This window comes from Gopherus evgoodei, chromosome 4 (assembly GCF_007399415.2).
Source record: "Gopherus evgoodei ecotype Sinaloan lineage chromosome 4, rGopEvg1_v1.p, whole genome shotgun sequence".
Taxonomy (NCBI): domain Eukaryota; kingdom Metazoa; phylum Chordata; order Testudines; family Testudinidae; genus Gopherus; species Gopherus evgoodei.
Window position 1 is genome coordinate 107,227,386 of NC_044325.1, and position 20,884 is coordinate 107,248,269.

Consider the following 20,884-nt stretch of genomic DNA (forward strand, 5'->3'; position numbering starts at 1 on the left):
AAAATCACATTTCCTCTCACCCATAAGAAGACACTCTATGACAGTACATATTTTTAACCTGACATCCTTCATGTTGTAAGCCTCAGGAGGAGAAATAATCTCCAAAAAAATATTTAACTAGCATTAAAAATATCTTTTAAATAAAAATACATAAGAAGAATTAACTGATTTTATCCAGTGCTTAATGGCTTTTAATAGTAAACAAACGTAAAATTGATGTTGAATAGATATGGTTTCCTTAACGTAAAATCTGTTTGGGGTTAATTAGCACAGCTGAGGATTAATCTTAATAATTTTACGTTGCTTACACTGGAGGCAGTTTTCCACAAGCCTGCCAGCCAACATCGCTCATGGAGGAAGTGGCATCTTGTATTTTCAGACTAAACCATCGAGGTGAGAGCAGATGCTCCCCCGCAAGCTGAGCTGGGCAGCCTGATTGTGTAGCTGCCTCCTTCAGCCAGGCAGCAAATGCCTCTTTATTTCACGTAGCAACATTATAAAGTTGTCAGAATTATTTTTAAGTAATGATAAGGTAGCCAAATCAAATACTGTATAGGAAAATAAGGAATATATCAGCATTTTAAATGTACACAACATTGAGCATTTTTACTGTCGTTTCTTTAAGAAAAGCGGATCTAATTAGTTGTGTCTCTAAAGTGCGCACCTAGCATTTTTATTATGTATTATAACATTTTGCTCAGAGCTGACATTTTTATTCTGACAAGCACTGTCTAGAGAGCTCTCAATAAATAATACATTTACAATTTTCAGTAAATAAGCAGGGGACACAAATCGTTATCCTTACTTACAGCTGCCCCTCTCTAATAGTGCTTTTACAAGTAAGGTGACTATTCAGTCTAATGCAATACTCTCAGTGCTGGAAAGATATTTTCATTCATTACCACAGTCACGAGCACGTAAAGCACTTTTAGACCCTGTTACAAAACAGCAGGAACAGCAGAGCAAATAGGACTAACTAAAACTAAAGTTTGTCACCAAAGAAACCTGAGGTTGTTCACCTAAAGAACTTGAAAATTCGCTTGCAAAAAGGTTGGTGTACATGGTGCTGAAGCCATCAAAAGAACATAAATATTTTCTTTAGAGATTTTTATATTAAAGCTGAAAATTGTCAAAAAGACGGGTTTCAATTTGGCCCATAATATTAATTTGCTAAATCAAAACCCGACTACAGCATGTACTTCAGTTCCTATCTTAAAACATTTTCTGATCATAATATTGTTAGCTTTACAGTACATTAGAAACTGCAATGAAGTTTGAATTTAGTTATCTGCTGCCGAGTCCACACAACTGAAGCAGCTTTGCATATTTTTATAGCTGTTAACTCAATAATGTTCTTAGCCATGGAGCCTGATTTTCTTGCATTTGTATCCATTTACACTGAATTTGCTTTTCTGATTCTCATAAGGGAAGAGCTGGCTGTTTAGACAGCTCCTTGCATTTTCTTATTTGCTCTCATGATGCTTATAATGTAACTAATAGGTCGTTGATACAAATATTGCATAGGTAGGTAGGTCACAGAATACATGATTCCTAAAAAGCATCAGAAATGTAGGTGAGTGTACTGCAATAAATAGATGAAATAGCATTTGACAGAAAAGCTGAGACATTTTATCATATAGTCAAAAATGTAAAATTATCTCTTTTTATTGGTGGGGCCTGGGGGAAAGAGGTTTAATGAGGTTGCAGGCAAAGATAGAATGCAGAAACTAGAGGCACAGGGATGGAGAAGAAGATTCTAGGAGGCTAAGAGAGGAAGAATCACTGGGGAGGAGCTGGTTGGATGAGCCCAGGAGGTGGTGACATTTAGAGGATCCAGGTTCAGTTCAGTTTAATCCATTCCTGTCTGCAAGGCAGTCTATAACTGAAGAAAGATGGCAATGTTGTAAGTCCTAATAAAAAGGTAATTAATCATAACGGGTAGAGGATGCAAATAAATTTGAGGTGTTTCACTTAAAAAGTCCAAATCCAAAAACTATCTTAGAAGAAATGACCCGATCAGCACAATTCAGATCAGAAAATAGATAAAAACGTCTTGAAGCAGTTTAAACAGAGTAAGTTCCAATAAGTGGGCATTCTGAACTGGGACACCGAAGCATCATCAAAATGGGCAGTGGAAATGACCTGATGGTGTCATTGCAGCTCCCAGCGGTACCCATATCACAAAAACCGCCACCACAATTGACATAAGAACATAAGAACGGCCGTACCGGGTCAGACCAAAATCCATCTAGCCCAGTATCTGTCTACCGACAGTGGCCAATGCCAGGTGCCCCGGAGGGAGTGAACCTAACAGCCAATGATCAAGTGATCTCTCTCCTGCCATCCATCTCCACCCTCTGACAAACAGAGGCTAAGGACACCATTCCTTACCAATCCTGACTAATAGCCATGTATGGACTTAGCCACCATGAATTTATCCAGTTCTCTTTTAAACATTGTTATAGTCCAAGCCTTCACAACCTCCTCAGGCAAGGAGTTCTACAAATTAACTGTGCACTGCGTGAAGAAGAACTTCCTTTTTATTTGTTTTAAACCTGTTGCCTATTAATTTCATGTGGTGACCCCTAGTTCTTGTATTATGTGAATAAGTAAATAACTTTTCCTTATCCACTTTCTCAACATCACTCATGATTTTATATACCTCTATCATATCCCCCCTTAGTCTCTTCTTTTCCAACCTGAAGAGTCCTAGCCTCTAATCTTTCCTCATATGGGACCCTCTCCAAACCCCTAATCATTTTAGTTGCCCTTTTCCGAACCTTTTCTAGTGCTAGAATATCTTTTTTGAGGTGAAGAGACCACATCTGTACACAGTATTCAAGATGTGGACGTACCATGGATTTATATAAGGGCAATAAGATATTCTCAGTCTTATTCTCTATCCCCTTTTTAATGATTCCTAACATCCTGTTTGCTTTTTTGACTGCCTCTGCACACTGCATGGACATCTTCAGAGAACTATCCACGAGGACGCCAAGATCTTTTTCCTGACTCGTTGTAGCTAAATTAGCCCCCATCATATTGTATGTATAGTCGGGGTTATTTTTCCAATGTGCATTACTTTACATTTATCCACATTAAATTTCATTTGCCATTTTGTTGCTCAATCACTTAGTTTTGTGAGATCTTTTTGAAGTTCTTCACAATCTGCTTTGGTCTTAACTATCTGGAATAATTGGTACCCTTGTTAGTAGTCTAAGGACAGAGGCTAAAAGGTGACTGGGCATGGAAGACAAAGTACTTTTTCACCCCAGTGATGGTCCCTGCAGGGAAGGTGTGAGGTACATTGGCAACACTATCTATTAATCCATTTCCATATTTGTATTGTCTCCCCTCTTCATAGTATCTCAGGGCACTGTGGAGAAGCCTGTACTACCCCATATATGCTGTACCAGATTTGTGAACCAAAAAAACAAGATAGGATGTTTTCTGCTGGCAGTCAGCTCAAGAGAGACCCTGAAGAATTATAAGAAATCACCAGGTATTGTAGTTTGTATGGAGCCCAATGACATGTGGGGGGAGACCGAGTAGTCTCATGTGATCAGGCATTACCATGATGAACATCAATACCAAATCCTAGGATAAACAGATAGCTCTCCAACTCCTCTACTTATTTATCATCTGACATTATATGCTGGAAATACTGACAAAGCCAGTGAGATATATTTTAATCATGAAGTGAGTAGCTCTGAAATACTTTAAGTACATAAGAAATTAAGAAAAGTCAAAATGGCACTAATCTTTTACACACTCCCGGGCCTACAAATGGACAAGAAAAAAATCTTCTGACCAGCGATGGAGGGAGTTTGAAACCACAAGAGTTTAGTCAGGGAGAAAATTAAGTACCCAGACACTGAGTGGGTTATAAACAGAGTTCATCAAAGAGATTCCTAATTTAAACAGAAAATTAATTCCTGATTCAAAAAGCACAGAAGCCATTCTAGATCTACTTCTAATGAGGAACCAACTGAGATAACTGGGTGCTTTCTGCTAGTGTCCCTCAACTACTGGAATTCAGCCTACTAAGAAATAGTTTCATAGGACATAATGTCCCTTTCTTTAAATGTATGGCTAATACTGTTTAAAATACACAAGTATGAAACAAGGCTGGAGCCCCCCATAACTACTATTATTAAGATACAGAACAACAAGCTACAATTTCTTCATAAAGGAAGAAAAAGCAGTGAAAATGAGTGACTAATGTGACTGTGAGAGACCACACAAAGATCTGAGGGTAAAAAAGAACCTCAAAGGGGAATGGACAGATGCAGAGGAAAACACAGAGGACTAGAGAGTGTCAATTAGGCATGTAGCAAAGAGGTAAGCTATGCAAGAATACACAATGAAAGGGGGAAAGTGTCCTCCATGCCTTTGCCCTACCCTTTGTCTATCATATCTATTTAAACAGTGAACTTTCTGGCACAGAGACGGTCTATTACTCTGTTTGTACAGTGCCTAGCACAACAAGGTCCTGTTTTTATTGGTCCATAGACACTACCAGAAAAAATAAAAAATAATAATAATAATAAAAAGAGGAGTAAGAAAGGCTTCCACAAATCTAACACACTGGGCAAAAAATGAATGCTAGAAAGAGAAGAGGCTCATTCAACAGAAGAAAGTATAAATCAGCCGTGATTGTATAAAGACTGAGGTACTGAAGTGTTTTGTTCCTTTTGAAAGAAAAAAACATTAGTAAATACAGAAAAAACATGACAATACAGCTGTTGACAAAAGGCAGGTAAGAGACTATGTACAAATGTTGACCGAATACATGACCATCTGTGAATTGACAGGAATCTGCTCACAAAATTTGTGGGGATGATCCTGCACCATTTAAGACAATGGGAACTTTACCACTGACTTTCATGGACACAGGATCAAGCCCTCACTCTGTTATCAGCAAGTATTTGTGAAAATTCATGGAGAATGGGGCAGGTAGTATATGACTGATATATAGCAAATCTGGTAACGGTTTTTCAGAGGGGGAAAAAGGACTATTAGATTGTAAACTCTTTGGGGAAAGACCATCGTTCAGTATCTGTGAACTGTAGCACAATTCACCCACCCACCCACCCCAAGCATTGGCTGGGGCTTCCAGGAGCTACCACAAAACAATTAAATTCATATCATTTTGAATAATCCTAACTTCAAACTATAGTAAAACTATGAAAAAAATTGTTCAAATATAAAATGTATCTGTAACCATCCAGAACCCATGAAGAATATATAGTGCATATCTATTTAATAAATGCCAAATATTTTAGAACAGATAAGAATGAGGCCTTATTCAGTGGAAACATTGGAGGTGGGAACGTGGTAGAGACATAACTGTCCAACTGGAATTAAATCCAGCCATTACTCTTTAGAAAAGTTCAAGGACATATTCAATGCCTACAAGTAGCTAAAAACTCAATTCTTTGTCTCATCCAAAAGATAAAATCTCCTTGAGCACTATGTCCTCTAACACTACACTGGGATAAGAGTGTAATATTAACTGAGGAAAAAAAGAATTCTACTCACTCACCAGAAGGGGGAAAAATGATTGTTGTCTACAAGTAGTTGTAGACTGTAAAAAATAATTAGGGAGGGAAATTTATCAGGGTGATCCAAGGCAATATAACTAGGAATCATGCAGAGAAAACTAAACAAAAAGAGCATTTCAATTAAATATAAGGGACAAATCATTCTAAAAGTGAGATCTCTAAGGCTATGGGAACATCTCCCAAGAGAAGTGATGGAGGCCCTGTTGCTTGAAACCAAACTGAAAGGGCTACTTATAGACATACTGTTGGGATCAATCCTTTCATGCCTCTGGGAGGCTGAACAAAGAATGTAGAACTGAAACATTTCTTTCATTCAATATGGTATGGTATGGTACGGTGTGGTATACAGATTTTGTGAGCAGTATATATACAGATGTTAATAAACCTATAATTGAAATGTAAAGGCAATAGCACACTTATAGATCATACTGTATCATCAAACATCTTTGGGTAACTTCCAATGAAATCAATGTGAATTGCGCACATTTCCATGTACTTTGTTCTATATACATCTTTAGTCCGATTATGGAAGACTTTTTTTGTTTTGTATTGTTCTTAGCTATTTTAGTATTAACTCTAGAATTTTCACCAGAAAATGAAGGGTCAACAAACAGTTGACAAAACACTGAATATCTACATATACAGTACTTTAATAATTTATAAACTCTATCATACATATAGTATATTATCTACGAACACGTGTTTAATATATATGTAATATACATTTAGACATGTACACATGGTCAGCTCCATGTTACATATATATTTAGGGAGAGAGAGAGAGCATCTGTATACATGACAGATAGTAGAGACGGATATAGTAATACTGTTATTTATATAGAGGCATCTAATTCTACGCTGAATGGTAATTAAAAATCTCTGATTTTATAATGTCCAACTCTGGTCTTCAATGATGAAACAAGAATGGGAAGCAATTTATAAAAAACTTGTGCTAGAATTTTGAACTGAGCTTTGCTGAAAAATGATACTGTATACATCACAGAATCAAGGTCAAAAGTGAAGTAGGACTCAAGGCTCTGAGTAATGAGGGCTTAGCACTTAGCAGAAATGACAGGTCCAGTTTCCAGCTCAGGAGTGCCAGCTGACTGGCCACACTAGCATTCCATACCTATGGAGTTGTACTGGTATCAACTCTGAAGGAAAATCTGCCCTTCAACCTACAGACAAGATGTGTTCTTAATTATTACTTTTAGAGACTTAGGAGGAGGTACAACATAATGTCTGGTTGGAACCTTTGCCTAGAAGTAGGCAGACCAGAAAATGGAAATATATCATATAAGTGCAGTAATAAGCAATGTTTTGGAAGTGACTTCTCTTATTGGAAGGGTAGAGCATGCGGAGGGTAAGGGGGAAAACAGACATCTGAACAGGTGCCAAACATGTACACTCTTCATTTGAACACTAAAAAGAAATAATGTTTCTTCTTCACTGGAAGATACTCTTTTTTTTTTTAATATCAATGAAAGGCCCTCCTCAAAACACTGTGCATTTCCTTGTATAGAAAATGTAAATAAGTTAATATATTGAAATTATCCAAAACTCTTCATGTTTGGTATGGCTCAATTAAATTAGACATCTGGTTTCTTTTCTGACCTCTTATACCGCACGAGAATACATTTCAGCAAGTCTTTATGTACTCAGCTAAGTGACTTGTGAACACTGAATAGAATTTTATTATTTTTATATTTAAATCCTACCACATCTATTTTCTTTCCAAATCATTACAAATTAAGTCACAGGCTGTTTTAATGTACAATCTGTACAAGGACTGGGTTGGGAACTCATTATTATTTGAGTTTTGCAGGTGATGGTCTTTTTCCAAATTATATGTAACTCAAGAAACTGACCTAAGATATGTTTAGTCCTGCATGAGGTGCTTATGTTTGTAGTGTGATACACAAGGCATGATATTGGCTGAAGCGCTATTATTAAAGAAAGATTAAAACAGCTGTACATTATGCTGAAGCATTCACCCTTTCCTTTGCAGACAGACGGTTCTGGATTACAAGCAGCACTTGACCATTTAAATCACGACAACAACCAAATTTAACCAGCTGGGCCATATTCTCTTAGGCAATGCCTGTTGACCTCCTTGGTCGCAGCTGCTCAAATGAAATTCTGATTAGACAACTTATTTTCAGAAGCCAAAGGACTCTGATTAAATATATTTATTTAGACATGATAAAGTCTTTAAACTCATTCATTTTCTCACAATTACCAGTTGTCGTGCGGCCCAGAAGCACCATATACAGGGATGGCTGACATTTTATATTTGAAAGCACACAACCAACTATGAAGCATTTTGCATTGGAGGCTCACGCTAATCCTAGCCCATATTCCTCTGGTAGACCAGAAATTTTGTGAAGTTAAAGGAAACATGGGGGGCATTACTGGTCACAGCAAGAGACTGAGAATAAAGAGCTCTGGATTTATTTCCAGCTCTGCTACCGACTCACTGCATGACCTGGCAATAGCCATCTAGGGTCTAATCCAATTGGTCTGTTGATTTAATGGGAGTAGAACAAGAGTCTATAACCTTCCTATGACTAAGTTTCCTCCATGTAAAACCGTAATAAAAGACTATTTACCTACCTCATTGGAGTGATAAGAGATTTAATTTGTTTGTAAAGTCCTTTGAGAAACACAGAAGAAAAGACCCACAGAATTAACTTAGTAGTATGCAGTAGGAGTTAATGCTTCCTCTCCATTAAATTAATTGAATTATTGTATTATGATGACTCTCATTAATAGACAGCGGCTTTTGAATGTTCTGGACTAGGAACAGTGTTATACTAGGTCATGACTGTATCAGGGCTCAGTCTGACCCATGCATAGGACTCTTCAGCAGCCCTGGCTGTGTATCATCTTCAGAAGAACTATCAACTTACTCTAAACAAGCCTATTTTGATGGTTATTTGCTGAAAGACAAACCTCTTTGGCCCAGCTATACTTGGGCGATTATTAGGTCATTTAAAAGAAAGGGTCTGCTACAGGACAAAATGTGTTTATTAACCTATGTCTCATTCCTGCAATTGATTCAATGCAAACACAGCAAAGAATCCTGTGGCACCTTATAGACTAACAGACCTTTTGGAGCATGAGCTTGCTCCAAAACGTCTGTTAGTCTATAAGGTGCCACAGGATTCTTTGCTGCTTTTACAGATCCAGACTAACACGGCTACCCCTCTGATACAATGCAAACACAGGGTCTGCCCATACATAGTCAATTGCAATATTTAAAACATGTAATCGAAACCAGTTTTTAAATGTTCATTTTATTCAGATCAAACAAATGTGAAAAGTCGTGGATTGCCATTTTGCATTACCCATATGTTTTTCAGGTAAACACTGAAGCAGGTATGTTCAGCATTTTGCTATTTCACATGCACAAATACCCAAATCTACCACAACAATTACAATCTATTTCCACTCAGTATAAAAATCAACAATATCTGAGATTTTGGAGCATGAAACACATTGCACAACTGCAAAGATTTGCTGCAAATTAATTTTCCATAGTCACTGATTAAATCACAGTGCAAATTGATGCCCAACAATTATTTCTTGCAATAATCAAGTGACCTTTCTCTGCAAAAGTAGCGGGGCAAAAATAATAATTTAACATGAAGATGTGGTCAGCCACTTTTGTGCCAAAATAAAGAGGCATTAAAATGAACAGTGCTCCAGCATTAGCTGTTCCTCAGAAAGCAAGATTTTATAAATCATGCAAACACTCTTCCTCATGGGAATATGGAGAATGGAGAACTCTTACATTCGGTAAAAAGTGGTCTTTTTTTGTATAAAGTACCTCTCTAGATTAAATCAATGCTAGTATATACTAATAAAGAGTGAGGATAGAAAAGACATCAGAATTAGTAGGAAGAGAAGTTAAAGTGTTTAACCCATCACATTAAAATATTAACTGTAAACTATTTGATGTACATTTGGTTTTACACTCCACACAATGTACTTTTGGAAAAGTTTTAGTGGTGGTGTCACTATGATCAACAACAACTTCAAACTCCAGCAGCAAGTCTGAGCCAAGAAGCCTTTGATTAGCATGGAGTGCAGAACAACTGTTAACTGACTGTAAAAAAAAAGATTTTGCCAAAGTAAAATTTAAAATAGTTTCCTAGTCTAACCATCAAACTTAAGAGATAATTTTTAAAAGAATGATCTTTACAGCTGAAAACAGACAGATGGTTCTCAAAAATCTGGGACATTCTTTGGAGATGCTTCTCCAGCGTAGGAAAGGATTCCTATAGAACATAGTTAACTATGTGCCTGTCATTTAAAAACTATGCCAAGAAATGTAAAAACCTTCACATATCTACCTCCCTGCATATTTTCCCCATATTTAAATAGGTTGTTTCAGTTGTAATGCATTTCTACTTTGCTACACAGAGCCTGAAGATCTCACCATATACCCTTAAAAAGCCTGTGAGCCAAATCCTCAACTCCAGAATGTTACAGCCCCCTTAATCCTGAAATACCCACTAATTGATGGGGGAGATGGAAGACTCTGCAAGTGTCCTGCTCTCGCATGTTTTTTCACAGATTTTTCATTGCAGGGGGCAGGACTTGTCCCACCGCAGAACCATAACCGTGTCTACTTTAGGATCCTCTGACTTCCTGAAAGTTTGTTGTTGTTTTGCCAGAACACTCCCTAAGAAGGAATTCCATGGCATGGAGGCAGAATAGGAAAAGCCTAAAGACATAGAACTGTGGATTCTCCACTGGAGTCTAGCTGAAGGGATATTAGGTTATGGGCACCCGCTGCTCTAACCCACCCTCACTCTGACATACAACCCAACCACCTCTTCTTTAACACAGATGCTGTGCAGGTCTCCCCATGGGCTCAGGGACTGGGCAGATGGTGCACAGAGGCCTCACTACACATGAAACATGAAGATCTCTGTGTAGAATCCATCCATGTGCAGATCTAGAAGGATGAACTCACTTCCCCAGTTCTATTTAGTCCTTATTCAGGCAAAACTCTCATTTAAATCACAGAGGTTTATGCTGATTAAGAACTGAATATAAGGTGATTCATTGCCTCATGATTTATCCCTATTTTTGTATTTCCTTCTCACATATGCACATATGTTTTATAAAATCCATTTCTTCAGCCACAGATCTAGATATACAGGTCAGAGTTAACTCCTCCTTAGCCTTAGAACAATTGCCTACCTTCCTGGCTGCAAAACTTGTTATGAATAAAGTGAAGAAAGATGACAATTACTGAGATAAAATTAAATAACTAATGTTTTTCTGCACTTCTGTTGTTCAAAACAAATATTTTCACTTAAAAGGAAAAAAAATTACTGAAATATATCCATGAACATGATGAGACCAGCTAGCAATTCATCATAATTTTTTTAATAAGCTGAGGCATCATCTAAGCTTAAATCTTTGCTTTGACTCATAGGCACCACCAAAAATTCAGAAAGTTTTAGAAAACAGAGATATTTGTCTAACATGCCTAATGGATCACAAACTGCCATTGCCATGGTAACTGTGAATAACTTTTTCCCAGTTATTGCCAATTATGCACTTCTCTGGCTCTTGATACCCCACATATTCTTTAAGGTATAGAATCTGCAGGAAAAAATATATTACAACAGTCTCAGCCCGCACATACCTTCCTGTTCAGTCCTGGTCATTTCCTCTAGTTTCTTCTGTTTCAGTGTGTCCACCACATCAGCAAGGCTTCCTTTGCGGCGTTCTGGAGTTCCAAAATTAACACTGGTCATTAGCTCACTGCGATCGCGACCTCCTTCGTCGGGCTTGTGTGGTGAGGTAGAGGTATTCCGGAAGGAATATAGGGAACATAACTTATTATTCTCTGACTCCTGCAAAAAACAACATAACATGAAAACACAAACTATTCCACTTGTATCTGCAAAATTTGGATTAGATGACAAGTGAAGGTATATAAATATTACAGTGAGCGGTTTACAACAGTAAATTAGGCAACAGTCTCTAAATTCCATGCGAAGGAATGGTTCTGTCACCCATGCACCTGAAGGGATCCCCCAGTTCCCCAGGGCAAAGTGCAATTTAAGGAAGGTGGTGGTCTTAAAGAAGTTTAGTTGCCTTAGTTACAATGTTTGATCATGCCCCTGCCTTACTTAAGCCCTGCCTTGTCCATGATTCTCAGCTTTCACACTTCCCCCTTAAGATACAGAATACTTCCTACTTAAAGAATGACAGATTAATTTTTTTTTTAATGAGAAACGATCTATTGCCATTTGTTTCAATGAATGCTTTAGGCCTCTGGACTCTTCTCCTGGTTTGCGCAATTTGCATGTCGATCCCTTACATGTAGTATCAAAGAAAGCACAAGAGAGATCAAATTAAAAACATTGGGCCAGATCTTCAGCAGGTGTAAAGCAGTATAGCTCCACAACTTCAAAAGAGGTAAGCCAGTTCATACCAGTTAAGGATCTGGGGTCCATTGCTTTTATGGAATCAAAAAATCATCCTGTGTAGCCACCCATGCTGGACGTGGTGGCTAGACAAGGCATGGCAGGACCAAGTATACCTAGACCATCCGACCAGTGTTTGTATAACCCAGGGTAGGCAACCTATGGCACGGGTGCTGAAGGCAGCATGTGACCTGATTTTCAGTGGCACACAAACTGCCTGGGTCCTGGCCACTGCTCCGGGGGGCTCTGCATTTTATTAATTTTACATGAAGCTTCTTAAACATTTAAAAAACCTTATTTACTTTACATACAACAATAGTTTAGTTATATATTACAGATTTATAGAAAGAGCCCTTCTAAGAACATTAAAATGTGTTACTGGCATGTGAACCTTAAATCAGAGTGAATAAATGAAGACTCGGCACAGCACTTCTGAAAGGTTGCCAACCCCTGGTATAACCTGTTCTTAATAACCTTGAATGACAAATTCCACAATCTCCCTTGGAAGCCTGTTACAGTTCTTAACTATCCTTATAGTTTGAAAGTTTTTCCTAATATCTAACCTACATCTCCCTTGCTGCAGATTAAGCCTATTACTACTTGTCCTACCTTCAGTGGACATGGAGAACAATTGATTACCATTCTCTTTATAACAATCATCAACATATTTCAAGATTTATCACATAACTCCTCCCTCTTTGGGGGGGGGGTCAATTAACCTTTTCTTATAGGTCAGGTTTTCTAAAACTTTTATTATTTGTATTGCTCTCCTCTGGACTCTCTCCAATTTGTCCACATCTTTCTTACAGTGTGGCACCCAAAACTGGACACAATATTCCAGCTGAGGTGTCACTGGTGCCAAGTAGAGCAAGACAATTACCTGACATGTCTTACACACGACATTCCTGTTATATACCCCAGAATGATAGTCTTTTTTGTAATTGCATCTCATTGTTGACTCTTATTTAAATTGTGATCCACTATAATTCCCACATTCTTTCCCACAATACTATTGTCTAACCAGTCATTCATAGTTTTGTATTAGTGCATTTGATTTTTTTTCCTAAGCACAGTACTTTGCACTTCTCTTTACTGAATTTCATCTTCTTGATTTCAGACCAATTCTCCAATTTTTCAAGATCATTTTGAATTCTAACCCAGTTCTTCAAAGTGCTTGCAACTCCACTCATCTTGGTGACATATGCAACTTTTATAAGCAAACTCTCCACTCCATTATCCAAATCATAAATGAAAATGTTGAATATTACCGCACCCAGAAAAGATCTCTGCATGATCCCACTAGTTTGACAGTAGCACACTAATAATTACTCTGAGTACAAACTCTCAACCAGTTATGAACCCACCTAACAGTAATTTAATCAAGACCACATTTCTCTAGTTTTCTTATGAAAATATCATATGGGACTGTGTCAAAAGCCTTGCTAAAAATCAAGATATATCACATCTACTGCTTCCCCACTAGACCAGCAACTCTGTCCAATTAGGTTGGTTTGGCATGACTTGTACTTGACAAATTCATGTTGGCTTTAACCTGTTCTTCCCCTATTCTCGCTTGTGCCCCTTCTCCTCTGTTGTTAATATTAATTCTGTTAAGCATCTGGTCACAATTAATCTTTCTAGTGAAGACTGAGGTAAAATAGGCATTAAACATCTCAGCTTTCTTGATGTCATCTGTTCTTAGCTCCCTTTCCCCACTAAGTAGAGGACCTACACTTTCTTTCATCTTTCTCTTGGGCCTAATGTATTGATAAAATCTTTTCTTATTGCCTTTAATATCCCTTGCTAGGTGTAACTCATTTTCTGCCTTCACTCTTTTGATTTTGTCCTTACATGTTTGTGCTATTATTTTGTATTCATCCTTAGCAATTTGTCCATGTTTCCACTTTCTGTATAATTCTTCTTTGATTTTCAGGTCATTAAAGAGCTCCTTATGGAATCATATTGGCCTCTTACTAGTCTTCCTGTCTTTGCTTTGCATTGGGGTAGTTTGCAGTTGTGCCTTTAATATTTTCTCTTTCAGAAACCATCAGTTCTCCTGAACTCCCTTTTCCCTTAGATTTTCTTCTCATGGAACCTTACCTACTAGTTCTTTGAGTTGTTAAAATCTACTTTTTTGCAGTCCATTGTCCTTATTCTGCTGCTTTCACTCCTTCCTTTCCTTAGGATAATGAAATCTATCATTTTATGATCACTTTCACCCAAATTTCCTTCTACCATCAGATTCAAAGGAATAGAGAAAATCAAATGAATACACATAATTACACTGAATATATGATATGCATACAATGCACATTCATGTATTACTCCTTCAGTCTTTAGGTCATGTCATTTTCTTACAGAACAAAGATTAGAATACTTCTGATATACATAACTGGAAGTAACTTTACAGGCTTAAACAGATAAGAATGAGTAAACAAATGAATTTTAAGTCAAAAATAGTCACATATACTGATATGCATGAGTATTGGGATTGTGTACGCCAAATGGGGTATTTGCATAACTTACACAATGAAAATTATACACTATATCAGAAATAAATATGACATCTTTTTGGCAATCGAAAGAAATTAGTATTTTGCAAAGAAGCTAAAAACTAAGCACCAATAAGCTGCTGTTAATTTTTTCCTTTCATTGCTCTCACCACGTTGCCCACGTTTGAATCCCTTAATTGGCTTCTTCTCTTGCAGTATTAAATTCAAGCTCCTCAATCTCCTGTCCAAGGCCCTCATATACATCTCTACTCTCATTTCCTCTTAGTACCATTCACTGAAATGGATATAAGACTGGATTCTCAAAACTCCCTCTTAAAACCTCTGCACCAAAAATTACCCATGCCCTCCACTTCCCCAAATTATTGCTCTGCTTTTTAATTTTGTTGGTTTTATCTAGATAAGATTGTGAACAGTCTGGGGCAAGGAGTATGTCTAGAAACTATGTGTTAAGTACTATACATACAATAAAATAATACTGATAATAGTAATATATTCAAGGCTTGATAGAAAATGTGTTAGTACTATCGAGAACCATCCCCCTAATGCCATTGCAAATGCATACCATTCACAACAATAATATCCTTACTACCTTTTGAGCTGAAGTAGTACAAGGTAGAATATTTACTGTGAAGTGTTTCTGGTGAAATAGAAGTCTGAAGAAAAAGGTAACTAGACAAAGTTAACAATGGCAGACATAAAACCCTGCTCCAGCCTAAATGGGATTAAGAAGTAGCTGTGCAAAACTGCAGAATGAACATACAAACAATGAACAAGCAGGGCAAGGTCTACTGACGACCAAGAAGATGGTGATGACAGATCACCATCTACCAGTGTTCAACATGGCATTATTACCATCATCTACAAAGGTGGGAATATTTGATAGCTATTCTGAAAATGCATTTGTTCACTGATGGGGTATGCTCCACATACTCACCCTGAAGGGGTTAATGTAGGCCAGATGGACCAATTAACCCTTGTAGGCTGCAAGTTGGAGGATATTTGCACTCAGAGCAGAACCCTAATTAAAGGAAGCTCACCTATGGAGGAACTTCTATAAAATCAGGGAGCTGGTAGCAGAAAGGGTACTGCAGGGAGGAGGCTTCAGTCACTCTCCCTGGGATAAGGTAAAGAAAGGGGCTTTGGACCGAAGAGGGAGGGTTTATCTAGCAGACCCAGGAGATAGCAGTTTTGCTAGGATGGAGAATCTGAGCCTTGGATAGGCAGAGTAGGAGAGGAAGAGGAGCAGGAAGGGAGAGGCAGCATTTGAGGTAATACACACCTTGGCTGCTATGGTCCAGATAGGGTCCTGGACCAGAACCCAGAGCAGAGGGTAGACCTGGGTTCCCCTATCAGCCACTGAACAAGTGACATAGCAGGGGCAATGATCATGAAGCATGTCTGGGACCATTCGTCCTAGTCACTGAGGGAGTGACTCAGCCAGGGCAGTGGACTTAAGCACTGCCTGGGACGCTGTAAAGGAGTTTGACAGAACCTCAGAAGAGGAGGACTATTGTGAGTTGGCCGGAGGGCTAAGCCACAAAGACAAGATGCTCTAGCTCCTGAGGAGCAAGAAAGGAGCTGCAGAACAACACAGTGAGAGAACAGACCTAATCCCTAGAGGGAGGGGAATTAACACTATCACCCAAAGGCAAGCTCCATGGCCACTGCTGAAGCACCAAGGATGCAGTAGGCCTGTCAACACTGTGCTCCATCTTCCAGGACTGGGTGTCCAGCTGGTGGATTTGCAAAGTTGCAATACCTCTTAGCCCCAAAATCCCCTCTGAGCAGCCATCCACACAGTCTTTCTCTACACATATATTGGGTTAGTGCTTAAAATGTACCATCTTCCTGTGGTTTGCTTTTATTATTAACAAACATCAGTATAACAGTTAAATACATAACTTGGTTCAAAAAAGAGTTAAATAAGCTCATGAAGGATAGGTCCATCAATGGCTATTAGCCAAGATGGTCAGGGATGCAATCCTATCTTCTAGTTGTCCCAAAACCTCTGACTGCCAGAAGCTGGAACTGGATGACAAGGAACAGATCACTCAATAAACTGCCCTGTTCTGTATATTCCCTCTGAAGCATCTGGCACTGGCCACTGTCAGAATATAGGATACTGGGCTAGATGGACTATTAGTCTGACCCCGTATGGCCATTCTTATGTTCTTAACAGCAACAAAAAGCAAAGCATAAATTTCAGCCTAAACCCACTCCCAGAGCCTGGTTTTTTCCCTGCAAGGCTTCTCAGTCAGTCCTAATTCCTTCTGACCCAAAGCCCACTGAAGTCCTTAGGAGTTTTTCCATTACCTTCAATGGGTTTTGCAGTAGGCCTTCAGAGAAGGAAGCTAACTTTAATTATACCTCTAAGATGGAGATAATAGACTCACCTGATCTATAGAGTACACAGAAATAATTTAGAGTTCTAGCACCTAACACCCAGTCCCACCCTGATGGCATACATGGAATGAGTCCCACATAGATGTCCCCTGGGATGCAAAGGTTGAAGCCTATATATGTTAATTTCTCCAAATCCTACCACCATTGAACAGCATGCTGAGCTGAACCACAATGTTTGCACTTTGCCCATAAACCTAGATGCCCACAAAGGGGGAGGGGTAGGATTTACTCCTGTGAAAATGTATATATTTACTGAGTAGAGAAAAAGTGACAACCTGTGAGCAGGAAAATTGGGTTGGTTCAAGTAGTAATAAACCACTTTAGGAGAAAATCCTCAGAGGAATAAAAAACTGTGTTCCCAGGACTTGATGGCTCTGGAATCTCCAGCACTGGGATCAACATGAGGCTACCCCATTCGCAGTTCCAAAACTAAATTGGCACTTTAAGACACCCCACCAAAGATGAGTTCCCAAAACTCATTTTCCTCCTAAATTAGCAATTGGAAACAGAATAGCTGAGGAGTCAACAGGAAAACTGCACAAGCTGAAAGATATTCAAGGGATTAAATGGGCAAATGAAAAGACTGAAGGCCAGTCCAGTGTAAATACCTTATCTAATAGCAGCAGAACTATGTTAGAAAAATCTAAATGGCCATGCATTTGGGACAATAATTTCTGAAAAACCCTAGCAATAAGAAAGATTACAAAGTTCAAAAGGAAAAGGCTAAAAAAGACATTTTTATAGCTATTCCACTAGTGTATCCTGCAACTGACTGCATTGTGTGCATTCCAATTATAAAAATAAGCTGATCTCAAGTAAAAAAGTGAACTAGACAGTGGGAGAAACAGTAGGGCAAGGATGGCCTTTTAAGGACATTTTCATTGGGCCGATGACCCATCTATGAGATTCGCTATTTCAAAGGAAGTTCCTACTACAGTAATGATTTATTACTTGCTCAGCCAAGAAGCAAGTTCCTGAAGGATTGACTGCCTTTTGATTTTTTTCTCCTCAATGTCTCAATCAGTTTTAATAAGAGCATAATGAGCTTTTAGTAGAAATTTGGGAGGTAAGTGTGTAGAAGGCCACTGTTCCTCCTCCCATAAGAGGAAAAGGGGAAAATAGTTCTCTTGAAGGTACAGAGAGTTCTGTAGAGAAGGAGATCCTACCTTTGTCTGGCTAGCTAGCTTGAGCTTTCTGGTATGGTAAGGAGTGTCTTTATTTCCCCCAAGTCAGAATCAACTTAAATGTTGCCCATTGGACAGGTCTAGCAGAGCAGAGCAGATCCATAGCGCTGATGAGAATTCCTAGTTCAGTTCAATTTCTGTCAATACTGCTGAGATTAATTTATGATAGGGGGATGGACAAAAGAATGCGAGAAGCTGGAAATGGGCAATGGGATGAATCGCTTGATGATTACCAGTTCTGTTCATTCCCTCTGAAGCATCTGGCATTGGCCACTGTTGGAAGACAGGATACTGGGCTATATGGACCTTTGGTTGGACCCAATATGGCCATTCTTATGTGAATATTAACTGAAGATATTCAGATACAGTCTGATGACCAAATACAGACAGTATTCAAGCTGCCGAGGAAACTAGTCAATTGATACAATCATAAACACTCATTTTTAAAAAAAAATGTTTCTTTTACCATAAATTAGATTTTTCTGACTAAGCTGGAAATCATATCTTTATATGCATTTTCCAAAGTATAACATTCTAACTGATTTCACTGAATAAGGATTTCAAGGTTGGGTAAAAAGACAAAACAGTGGAAAAAAGCTAAATAGCAAACTTGCCGTCTATGCAGAAAAGGTGGATTTTATACAGAGTGCACTTTAGCAACCAAAAAATGATGAAAATCTGGTAGAATGAGCCTACAACATTAATTCAATTCCAAATCAAGAAATAGGAAAAGAATATTAAAATTTATAAATACAAAAATATTATTTCCTCTTGCTAAGAATCATATTTCTCTTCTAATGGGAACAGAGTTGAAAAAACCCACAGATGTAAAATGGTGAATGTGATTCAAACTACTCCTGGTAAAAGTAACATTTACTACAAATAATATAGCAAAGTCCACTTTTTCTTTTCACTTTAACCTAAGCTGAGTTCTGGTAAAGAATGCTCACTAGGCTTTTAATAAAATCCTCCCACTCGCATATTATTACTAGTTAATAATAAAGGAATTATACATGCTTATATCAGACTATAGAAGCAGTGCAGAATTTTTCTGATCCTGAAACACGGCCTGTTCATTATCTAAAAATCACCCAGAAAAGGTGACATTTCAGGACAAACTTTTAATATCAGGTTCAATAAAATTGGTAGATGGCTTATAATAAAAAGGTGCATGATAAATCGTAATGCCCTAAGAAAGTTTTCCCCTGGTTTCTTTTTCCCCCAGTTTTATGTATATTTTTAAGTTATCAATTGAGGGTTGACAGTATATGAAATTTAATTGTCATGCAACCTAGAAAGACAGAGATCCAGCCAGGACAACTGAAATTCAACTACTTACAGCCCAGTGGGGACACCCATAAACCTGTGCTTAAAAATGCTGGGTTTTAATAGACAAAGTAGATATTGAGCCATGATCCTGCTCCCACTGTTGTCAATGACAAAAGTCCCAGTGCCTGCTATACGCCTCTTATTTTTGCCTGGTTGGAAAAGGCATATCTGCTGTGGCCTGTGCTCATACAACAGCATCTTGGTCCACAAAATTTTCAAATAAATTTTTCACTTTAGTTGAAATTTCTAAGTTTTTTATTTTTAAAAGTTAAAATACATTTTTGATGAACATTTTTGGTTTTCAAAAATCAAACTTTTTTTGTTTCAGTTTTTCATTAAAAGAGTGAAAGCGTTTTGTGGGAAAAATAAAAAAAATTAAATATTTTCAAAATTTCCAGCAAAAAATAACAGGTGTTTTACCAGCTGAACTGCGACACAGTCAGTCCAATCATAGTAGAAAAATATTTAAAATATATATTATATAAAATATTAATTTCCTTGCCAGGCCATGGCACATGCAAATAAGGATAGAAAATGGCCCCAAAATGTCTTAAATGAGATAAACAATTCAACCTAGCCTGGGCAAAGCACCCTTATACTAGATAAAATATCCATCTATTGTCATAGAACTTGAATCTCTAAATTGACATTGATGAAGTCCAGGAAAACAAAATAATTTTACAGAAGAAACTATCAGTTCATGAATGCTACAATCACTACATATTGAACAATCAAGGAAAGGGTGGTTGGTACACAAAAATCAAACCTTCAGTAAGCCCATAGACTGCTGTCCTAATGCACAGGAAGACTGATGAGGAAGCATCATTTGTGTTGTTGGTACAGCATAGTACAGGCTTTCTTGTGTGAATCCTTGGCCCTTGTTATACCTGGCAGTAACCTTCATTAGCTAATCACGGGGCATAATGGAGAAATATGTGGCACTTTTACAGGTCTTCTCAGTCTGGGAAGGATAAATAGTGATTGGCCTCTTCGGTGGGTCTTTTTGGAGCTCCTGTGAATGGCCCAAGTAAGAGAAGTTCTGTCACAGGCAGAAACAATGTCGGAACAGTTTCACTCTATAATCCCAGCCTGAAGAAGAAGAATGAAAACTATTCCTGGCAGGCAGTATGTGTTATGTACTCTGTAGTCCATACCGGTTCTTTTAAAATCCTTACACTAGGATAATATGTACAAATCTTTTGGCACAAATTTTACACAGAGCATCCGAGGCATATATGGTAAAAATCTCCACAAAACTTATTTGAAATTAGTAGATTTCAAATTCAAATAGTTAACTCTAAAAATAAAATTAAAATTAAATAAATAAAAGCAGTTAGATCATCTTAGATCAATCATCTGCTACAGTTCATATTTTAAAATCATTGTCGTTCTGAGTTATGGCACGTAAGTAGAAAAAATCTTAAGCCCTACAACATTTTTTA

The 20,884-nt window shown here is 37.9% G+C and overlaps 1 protein-coding gene across 17 annotated transcripts in view; it reads right to left on the reverse strand.

Moving 5' to 3' along the window:
• SOX6 (SRY-box transcription factor 6) overlaps positions 1 to 20,884 on the reverse strand; it is a 459,305-nt gene that overhangs the window by 250,068 nt on the left and 188,353 nt on the right. For all 17 annotated transcript variants that reach the window (XM_030560472.1, XM_030560465.1, XM_030560471.1 and 14 more), the window contains one exon: positions 11,227 to 11,437. In XM_030560472.1, the coding sequence (XP_030416332.1) occupies positions 11,227 to 11,437 (211 nt within the window). The remainder of the gene's footprint in view (positions 1 to 11,226; positions 11,438 to 20,884) is intronic.